At 39.5% G+C, this 11,006-nt stretch overlaps 1 protein-coding gene across 1 annotated transcript; it reads left to right on the top strand.

Moving 5' to 3' along the window:
• Nucleotides 1-960: 960 nt before the first annotated feature.
• Nucleotides 961-10,053, top strand: LOC306701153 (serine/threonine-protein kinase pim-1-like; the record flags this gene model as incomplete). The annotated part of the gene is made up of 10 exons (XM_079166406.1): nt 961-982; nt 1,133-1,284; nt 2,259-2,295; nt 7,951-8,085; nt 8,348-8,442; nt 8,560-8,604; nt 8,729-8,947; nt 9,375-9,555; nt 9,665-9,838; nt 9,956-10,053. 10 exons carry the CDS (start codon nt 961-963, stop codon nt 10,051-10,053), a joined length of 1,158 nt encoding a protein of 385 aa, XP_079022532.1.
• Nucleotides 10,054-11,006: the final 953 nt, after the last annotated feature.

Here is an 11,006-nt window from a genome sequence, read left to right as displayed (position 1 = left end):
CCTTTCGAGAGGAGGGTTGGTGGGGTGAAATGACCTGACGGGAGCTGAGGGGAGGAGAAACAGGCTGTTGATTCTCATTTCACCGTTCCCATCTCCTAGCAGGATTGTCTGTGACATAGATGAATACTGCCAGCACTGCGATTTATAAGCTGTGCAGCAGACACAATTTCACCCATTACCCGACTGACTCAAAAGTCCAACACGCTTGAGTCCCCTGCATACAGAGTGCTGTGATTTCAGCCGCTTGTGTAATTCTTCTGTCCTCCCTTTGCCTTTCCTCTAGCTGACTCTTGTCAACACTGCGGGGGGACAAGGGAACTCTCAAACCCTCAACACTTATGTGTTTCGACTATAATAGTGATGTGCTTTGTGTTACAATGTTTATCAGTTGTTGTCAGCCTAGCCAAGTCTTCAGTTTGTTGTGACTGTTGAGTCTCAGGGCTTCACTTACTGTAATTTTAGTTTTTGTGTGACTTTGATTATCCAGTCAAAGCCAAAGGGTCTGAAAGTCGGTAACATTAACCAACATGTTTTGTCTAAGTTGGCGTACGTTTTAAATGCATTCTAAAGAAACAAAACTGTTTGGTTTGAAAAATATGTACTCGAATGTAGATTTTTAAGGCCTCCTGTTTCTAAAGCATCTCAAAACGAATTGTCCTTCTTTGCACAATCCCTCGTCATGTAAATAGTGCTTTTATCAGTGAACCATTTGCGACAGTCACGTGATCGCACGCAAGTTCCAAAAATTTCAGATGTGCACGACCACGCGGCTCGCACCGGCTTCACTATGGCGAGTTTAAACTAAGCGTTAGGCTTTGATGTCTGGAGGTTTGCAAGTATGCTGGTACTTATTCACCGTGGTCCGGGGTTATTGACTTGGCTTTTCATCTATAAATGCTTTAAAATGATTCATTTGGCCGCTAAATATTTTAGAACAAAATCCGTGTTGGTTGAGGAGCGATGACCCCGACCCCTGCGCTGGGTGATGTCACAGAAGGCCGACTCGTAAAATGCACCACGATAGACATATAGCTTCGTACAGCCTAATTCTGCATTCATTTAGTATGAATACAAAATGATATTCTGAATATCATCAGATCAGGTGTGATCAGGTGTTTGCTTTTACCCTCAGTGTGTCTGACGGTGCAGATATACCACCGTCCAGGTCACGGACCCAGGGCCAGGGTGTCCCACAGTCCACCCTCCCTGATCGGCTCCTTACGTAGACCCCCACCTGACTACGACCCTGGCAGCACGGTTACAGTCCCTCCAATTAAGAACATGGTAAGAGCAATAAGAACCTGAACATCACACGGTTATTTTAACACTTTATTGAAAAGTTTCTTTCATCATCTCCCTGACAATTGTTTATCCATTGCACGTTTTGTATACTTTTATACAAGTTACATTTACAAATAGCTGAAAATAACTAAGAGACACAAAACTCAACCCAACCACAAACAATACAAAAAGACAAAAGGGGGAGGTTTGGGGGAGTGGGGTGGGGGAGGAGTATCTGTTTATTGCAAGTCTTAGACTCAATTGTAGCATTATGTTAATTTACAGAGTCTGTCTTTGGGGTGAATCTTATTCCATGTTTTAAGTGATCTCTGATTGTAAAACTTAATTTTTCCATTTAAAACATTTGTTCTATTGTTGAAAGAATGAATGTAGTTTTGGTGTATTTGACTATTTCCATGTCACCTGCTTCTTGTCCGTCACACACAATGTTAAAGAGATGCACATCCGCTGATTTGATCTTTTACTGTAAAGTAATATCCAAAATATTTCCTGGTTTCAGAGGTTCTTTCAGTAAAAAAATATACTGTAGGGTTTTTTCAACATCTTCACAAAACAGTATCTTAGTATAGATGAACTGTGTGTAAACTGTGATGAAGCTTCCAGACTAATCTATAACTGATATTAACTATAACTGAATGCGTACACGTGAACGGCAGCCAACAAAATCTAAAAACTTGTGTAGAAACGATATGACAGCAGGATAAACAACATGATTCACATGATGGAGGATATTTAAACCTGTAACTGCTGCTGCTGAAAACCAGAAAGAAAAGTTCTTAGAGATACGGTCTGATTGGCAGTTAGGACGAGTCCTCAGCATCAGCAGCTGTCGCTACTTTCTCTGCACAAAGCGTTTATTTTTTTTTATCTCTGTACCTCCACAAGTTGATGGTTAGTTGCTGCTCTGTGCACACAAGAGGATGTTACAAATGCTCTTTTGGTAATTTGGTTGTCAGGCTTTCTTGGCGCACCTTCGGTGCACTTCATCACAAGGTGGGTTTTAGAAAGAACAATCCTGAGAGAGTTAGCAAGCGCCGCGTGTGATTACGTCATTTTCACGCACGCGGCTTCACTATGGCGAGTAGAAACTAAGATTTAGGCTTTGATGTCTGGAGGTTTGCAAGTATGCTGGTGAACATTCATCGTGGACCAGGATTATGGACTTTGGCTTTTCAGCTATGAATGCTTTACAATTATTCATTTGGCTTCTAAATATTTAGAACAAAATCCGTGTTGGTTGAGAAGCGATCAACCCCTGCGCCGGGTAATATGGGGTCAGATCAGTCTCAATAATCGCAAATGCACACAGATAGACTCACAAATGCAAACAGAAAGATTCACAAATGCGCACAGAACAATTCACAAATATATTCGATTTACAAAGAAGAAACCGCAGCATTACGCTAGCAGCCTAGTGGCCTCATTGTTTGTACCATATGGTTTACACACACATAGTTTGGTCCGGTCTCTACTGATATGAGGTATCGTAGAGCTCTGGGTGAACACAGACGGCTACAATATGTATGAATATGTATGAAGCTGCGCTCATGTGATTGGTTGAAAATGAGGCTGACATCTGATTGGCTACAGACAGGTCTATGTTGAAAAAAACGCATTTGTGAATCCAGCGAAGGCAGAACAGTCTCAAAAATCCGTACACGAATGTGAAGCGATTTGCAAATGAATGCAGTGCGATCCACAAATAAATACATACAAATCCACACACAAATACATACAAATCCACACACAAATCCATACAAATGCAGAAATATATTTGTGATTTTTTTTTTTACATTTATATAAATTGTAATTTATTTATTTGTGCATTGGAATGTATTTGTGAATTGTTCTGCGTGCATTTGTAAATCGAATATATTTGTAAATCCTTCTGTGTGCATTTGTAAATCGAATATATTTGTGAATTGTTCTGTGCGCATTTGTGAATCTTTCTGTTTGCATTTGTGAGTCTATCTGTGTGCATTTGCAATTATTGAGACTGATCTGACCCCATATTTTAAGGCCTCATCACATCTGTAGCTCTGTCTTTAACCTATTCAAGAAAAATTAATAACACATAAGCATAAATCATCTTGTCAAATAAAGCAACAAGCCATGCCCAAACTGCACCAAGAAGACCTAGAAAGAAACACAAATAAATACTAGAATTGAAAGACTTCAGGGGTTACAATATTAAGGCAATGCAGTGGCACGTTCTTGGTGTTTTCTCTCATGGAAACATTTTAAAAGAAAAGCAAAGATCACACTTAATTAAATATACTCATTTGCACATCAACAACAACACATATTTTGGGTTTATGCATCCACAAAAGCTGACAGCATGTTCTCTGAGTGAGTGTTTAGTTGCATATGCTACTGGAAGGACCCTCGGATTGTTTCATCCAGCAAGTTGGTGTTGATTCACATTGCATAACTAACATATCTGCAGCTTGTCATTTTTTTATTCCCTCATTCTGAAACCAACAAACAAAAAGCAGACTTCATGCTGTTCCTTATTTACTACAATGTAAACATTTACAAAGTTAAAGCTTTTCCAATTACATAAACCTGCAAGTGACCATTGTCAGGCAAACCTTTAGCAAATCCTGAAACAGAAAATGTGACCGACCTGAATTGAAGGAACCGAGACACATGAGCATCAACATCTGGGAAATTATTTTAGCTTTTGAAGGAGCCTCCTTCTCTGCCTTCATCTTGGGTCTCAAGCTTTGTTTTCCTCCCAGACAACCAGCATGATCTGTGACTGGGCAGGACGGAGAACACATTCACGCTCTGCTGGGACTGAGTACATGTTGTTCCCAAACGCCAATGTAGATACAGGACAAAAGTGTGTGTGTGTCTGAATGTCCGTTTTGTTAGCTTAATGTTTTTATTGCAACGATAATTGATGTCCATAAGGAATATGCTAAAAAAGAAACTGACCAACCAGCTAACACGACCATCCTCAGACCCCACTAGGGGAACAAACGTTTATTTTAAATGCACTCTGTTGCTGAGTTCATGTGAAAGAAAAAAGATGAATAAAAACTTAATGAAAACTTTCCATTTTGGTGTTCATTTCAAATGTTTCCTTTTGGCACACAGAAATGATGCATTTCATGTTTCTTTGTTGTTTTGGGCAAACAGTAAGGCCAGCTAGTTGGCAATAGTTACAGACAAGAGCTCACTCTGGACAAAAATGTCCCTTTTATATATATATATTTTTTTAAATGCATTGTTAAATTTTATTTATTTTCACTTGCTAGCTGTGTTGTTCCCTGCCTTTTGCTGGCACAGTGCAGCTTTATAATTGTTTTGGCATATTAATGTTATCTAATGATCAGAGATCAATGTTATAACATTGGCAGGAATGTATTTCTTCACATGCAAAAACCACAGATGTCAACCGCTTGGCGTTGCTCGATAAAAATGAGGTGATCACCTAAAGTCAGTAGGATAGATAGAACCAAAGTTCAATCCATCCAACAGTTGTTGAGATATTTCAGTCTGGACCAAAATGGTGGCTTGACAGACTGAACAACATTGCCAACCAGAAAACAAAGAATAGTTTTGCATTTATTCCTTAAAATGTTTGACTTTAGATCAATATGAATGGTTCATAAAAACAACCTAAGGGCATTTCAATAGGTAAAGTCATCCAGTTGACTGAGAGGGAGTCAATATCAAGCATTGTACGCTTGTGTATTTTATGCATTGTATGCATTGTTTCAGTGGATAAGAATATACACACAATTCAAATAAAAGCACGAAACACTCATTTGCATATAGAACTTTGACTTTCTTCATGCTAGAACAACTCATCATGTTCCACATTCTATTCACCACGGATTAAGAACACACACATTGGCACATTCTTTCAGTTAGATTCAAGCATTGGTTCGACACACTGGTTGCTCTGAAGTTATCGTATATATATATCTCTACACATAATTAGTTCACAACTATATCAGCATGTCGTCAACAAGTTCAGCTCACGGAAACGATGACACGACTAGGGGGGTTAAAAGAAAGACCCGTCCGGATAGTTTAACCCCCAACAAAAGGAAAAGGCTTTCAGAAAGTGACTACCCATCCACCTCCAAGGAATGCTTCAGTGCGAGAGGAGTGAAGAGGAAAGCCACAGAAGATGGAGAGGGAACACCAATGAAGAAGAAGGAGAAAGAGGGAAGACTTGACCTCAACCTGTTTGGCAAGGAGTCGGCATCCTCCTCAAAGGACTCTGAGAAAGGTAAGCTGATCATGTGAATCTGCTGTTGGGAGTGTATCCAATCATCAGTTTACTAAACACGGGGTTCAGACAGTGGTGGAAGATGTACTCAGATCTCTTACAGAAATGTACATCAACTGGGGTGTTGGTAGATTGATCTAAATAGACTTCAGTTCACTTAAATTACAAGGAAAACAAATTATCCCTTCCGTCTAATGGTATCTATTTATGCAGATAGTTTGGATAATTTCTCCCAGACCAGTTTAACTGAACTCATTAGCATCAACAGAAATGATATTTCTTTACAAAAAGCTAACACAACATTACCATACAGTTGATGTTCCTCTGGGTGTTTTTCTCCTTTGTAGAAAGCTGCAGTACATCTGTGGAGGATGTGAGAGTCGGTAAGAGGAAGGCCGCCGCCGATGATGATCAGGAAGGATCAAAGAAAAAAAAGAAGAGGACATACCTGAAGAAGACCAGACAGTCTGTAGATGCCTTAAGAGGTCAGTATAGTGTTACTATTGCCTTGCTTTTGCTGCTTTGTCTGTCAAAGCACTTTGTAAACTCTATTATGAAAGGTGCTATATAAATAACATTATTATTATTATTAAATTTAAGGTTTGACCTCATCTTAGTAAATTAACGGTAATTTACTGGATTACTGTAGGTGATAGAAGGATAACTAGGTTTTACCGTGATATTACGGTGCCAGAATGTTACCATTTATTTATAAAGGGTAATACAACCGGCTACTTTAGCATTTAATTCCCAACAAATAAAATAATCACAGTAGACATTCAATACACACATGTTGCAGTTCATTACTTGTTCTCAAATAATAAAGGGACATTTGTATTACATCACAAAACTCACAATGTACTGCATGTTTAGAAGAAAACTAATAAACCAATAAAATCGTTAATGACCAGCTTAACTGAACTCATTAGCATCAACAGAAATGATATTTCTTTACAAAAAGCTAACACAACATTACCATACAGTTGATGTTCCTCTGGGTGTTTTTCTCCTTTGTAGAAAGCTGCAGTACATCTGTGGAGGATGTGAGAGTCGGTAAGAGGAAGGCCGCCGCCGATGATGATCAGGAAGGATCAAAGAAAAAAAAGAAGAGGACATACCTGAAGAAGACCAGAGAGTCTGTAGATGCCTTAAGAGGTCAGTATAGTGTTACTATTGCCTTGCTTTTGCTGCTTTGTCTGTCAAAGCACTTTGTAAACTCTATTATGAAAGGTGCTATATAAATAACATTATTATTATTATTAAATTTAAGGTTTGACCTCATCTTAGTAAATTAACGGTAATTTACTGGATTACTGTAGGTGATAGAAGGATAACTAGGTTTTACCGTGATATTACGGTGCCAGAATGTTACCATTTATTTATAAAGGGTAATACAACCGGCTACTTTAGCATTTAATTCCCAACAAATAAAATAATCACAGTAGACATTCAATACACACATGTTGCAGTTCATTACTTGTTCTCAAATAATAAAGGGACATTTGTATTACATCACAAAACTCACAATGTACTGCATGTTTAGAAGAAAACTAATAAACCAATAAAATCGTTAATGACCAGCTTAACTGAACTCATTAGCATCAACAGAAATGATATTTCTTTACAAAAAGCTAACACAACATTACCATACAGTTGATGTTCCTCTGGGTGTTTTTCTCCTTTGTAGAAAGCTGCAGTACATCTGTGGAGGATGTGAGTGTCGGTAAGAGGAAGGCCGCCGCCGATGATGATCAGGAAGGGCCAAAGAGAAAAAAGAAGAGGACAGAACTGAAGAAGACCAGACAGTCTGTAGATGCCTTAAGAGGTCAGTATAGTGTTACTATTGCCTTGCTTTTGCTGCTTTGTCTGTCAAAGCACTTTGTAAACTCTTTTATGAAAGGTGCTATATAAATAACATTATTATTATTATTAAATGTAAGGTTTGACCTCATCTGACCTAACTGAACTTATTAGCATCAACAGTGTAACATTGAATTAAAGTAGTATCAAGAACAGTGTAATTGAACTGCTTCACAGTCTAGCTTGATAACAAGTCGTATACACATTTATAGTTAATTTGAACTGCATGAACTCACACATGAATGAAAACAATAAGGAGAGAGAACACCTTGAAAGAGGACTTGACTGCAGAGTCTGGCTGGTATCCTCAATCTCTGATGACGAGTGACTGTAAAACAAACAAAATAAAAACTTTAGAAACACAATGTTCTGGAAAGCTCTATGACATCCAGGATAAACACACTTAAAAGAATATTTGGGTGTGTAACTGTGGGTTTGCATGTGCCTCACATGTGTTAACATATCAGTGTAAGTCTTTACAAAAAGCTAACACAACTATACCATACAGTTGATGATCCTCTGGCTGTTTTTATCCTCTGTAGGAAGCTGCACTACATCTGTGGAGGATGTGGGAGTCGATAAGAGGAAGGCCGTCGCCGATGAGGAAGAACCAAAGAAGACCAAAAAGAAGAGGAGGAGAAAACTGAAGACCAAACGTTGTATAGATGCCATAAAAGGTCAGTATAGTGTTGTTACTATTGCCTTGCTTTTGCTGCTTTGTCTGTCAAAGCACTTTGTAAACTCTTTTTTTAAAGGTCCTATATAAACAACGCTATTATTATTATTATTATTAGTAGTAAATGTAAGGTTTGACCTCATCTTAGTGTAAAATTAGGATCTATATTAAGTATAATACAGGAAGGTTTCATATTAGAGCTTAGGTAGCATATATTTGGTGTTACAACTGTATTAAGACATAATATGTGTTGTTCTGTTCAGCTAAATTTAGGGCCAAATACAAAAAGCAGGGTCTGCTTGGTAAAGGAGGATATGGAACTGTGTTTGCTGGCTATCGCATAGCAGATAATCTACCTGTAAGTGTGACATACACACACACACACACACACACACACACACACACACACACACACACACACACACACACAATATGGTCAGGGAGTGCTAACACAAGTCTTTTTTGTATCTCGTAGGTTGCCATCAAACACTTGCGCAAGAAGGACATTCTCTACCACGTGGTGAGTGAGCAACACCTGCTGCTGTTAAAATCTTCTGTATTCAACACTGCACTCTGTTTCTGAATGTATTATGGATGAATCATGGTTCTCTCATCCTCATCCTCTCTCTGTTGTGATGTTTCAGGATGAAACTGGGAAGTGGCTGCCCGTGGAGGTTGCCATCATGTTGAAACTGGCGGACAAAACAAGTGGATCAGTGGGGATGTCAGCACCTGTGTCTCTATTGGACTGGTACGATCTGAACAGGGACCTGATCCTGGTAATGGAGAGACCGATCCCCGCTGAGGACCTATTTAACTACATCGACGAAAACGAAGGCTGCTTACCACAGCAGGAGGCCAAGGTAAGCTGCTGGAGGATCCTTGTGTGTCTTTAACTTTTTACAGGAACTTGGAGACTACCTAAAGGATTTTCTTTGCAATTTAAGGTTTATTTTCCTAGTTTTTAGGTCATTGTGTCTGTTGATCATGGTAACATTGTACTCACCAAAGTAATTGTTCTGATGGATCAAGAAACAGTAGTGGAGGCAGTCAAACAGATGGTAGACAAAGCTCCAGGTCAACTAAACTTATTTGGAGGAGAAAAATAAACAGATGTGGTTTTTACGCAATCTACTGAAAATCTCTTGTGCATTTCAGTTTCTATGGCTTAAAGATGGTTTTAGAAACGTTGTGTTTTGTAGTTGTAGTCAGCTCAGAGTCACAGCCATGAAAACATGTCAAACCATCCTCCTCTGTGATCCCTCATCTCTCTCTCTTTTTGTCTGTCAGATCATAATAAAACAGCTGGTAGATGCAGCGATTGACCTTGAGAAGGAAGATATTTTCCACCGGGACATTAAGTGTGAAAACATCTTGATTGAGACCGGCTCGGACGTCCCGCGAGTTCGCCTCATTGACTTTGGTCTGAGCTGCTTCATGAAGGGAAAATCCTCTTATAGCATCTTCCGCGGTAAGATGTCTGGCTTTACTCCTGCTCTTCACTAACTTACCCATCTGTGACTTTTACAATTAGACACAGCTCCTCATCCTCATCACCTTATTATGTCTGTATCTTCTAGGTACCCCTGAATACTTCCCCCCAGAGTGGTGGACATGTCATAGCTACAGCGCCGGACCCACCACAGTGTGGCAGATTGGAGCGGTCCTCTTTCAAACACTCCACAGTGGTGAACAGTTTGACACCAGGATGTTCTTGAGAAACCTTGTGGGAATCGGCAAGACGCTGTCCAAAGGTAAGAAAAACATACTCACGAACATGTCAGCAGAAACATATCTGTTGATTTCAGTTGACATTCTGATGGATCACTGTAGCCGTCGCCCTCACCTTTCTTCTCCTTCTTTCTCTCCAGATTGCCAGGATTTCTTGAGAAGATGTTTTACCATCGACCCCATACAGCGTCCTACCCTGGAGCAGCTCAGTGTTCACCCATGGCTCGCAGAGGACTAACACTACAAGCGGGCACACACACAGTAATTGGAATTATTATATTAATATTATCTCATGTCATGCATAAGTGTCATTCACATACTAACGCTGCTCTGCCTCTTTGACAGGAAGGAGAACGTGAGGAACTCCTTCGTCATTCTGCAGGATGAGGTTGTGTTGCAAAGGAACAGCCTGTTAGTAATTGGAATTATTATTTTAATATTATCTCATGTCATGCATAAGTGTCATTCACATACTAACGCTGCTCTGCCTCTTTGACAGGAAGGAGAACGTGAGGAACTCCTTCATCGTCATTCTGCAGGACGAGGTTGTGTTGCAAAGGAACAGCCTGTTAGTAATTGGAATTATTATATTAATATTATCTCATGTCATACATAAGTGTCATTCACATACTAACGCTGCTCTGCCTCTTTGACAGGAAGGAGAACGTGAGGAACTCCTTCGTCATTCTGCAGGATGAGGTTGTGTTGCAAAGGAACAGCCTGTTAGTAATTGGAATTATTATATTAATATTATCTCATGTCATGCATAAGTGTCATTCACATACTAACGCTGCTCTGCCTCTTTGACAGGAAGGAGAACGTGAGGAACTTCATCGTCATTCTGCAGGATGAGGTTGTGTTGCAAAGGAACAGCCAGTTAGTAATTGGAATTATTATATTAATATTATCTAATGTCATGCATAAGTGTCATTCACATACTAACGCTGCTCTGCCTCTTTGACAGGAAGGAGAACGTGAGGAACTTCATCGTCATTCTGCAGGTACTTGTATCACACCCAGCCGTCCGAGGAGAGGGGATCTCTCTCTGAATTGCCTTTCCCGAGGTTTCTTCCCATTTTTCCTGGCATCAGGATTTGGGGGAGTTTTTCCTCGTTTTCTTAGAGAGCTCGGGCTGGGCCACATTATTCAGTTCATAATGTGATATTTAACTGAACAATGACAATAACATAA

This window comes from Pholis gunnellus, assembly GCF_910591455.1.
Source record: "Pholis gunnellus genome assembly, chromosome: 9".
In the NCBI taxonomy this organism is placed as follows: domain Eukaryota; kingdom Metazoa; phylum Chordata; class Actinopteri; order Perciformes; family Pholidae; genus Pholis; species Pholis gunnellus.
Note: the sequence above shows the minus strand (reverse complement) of the source record. Positions and strands in the feature narration are given on the sequence as shown.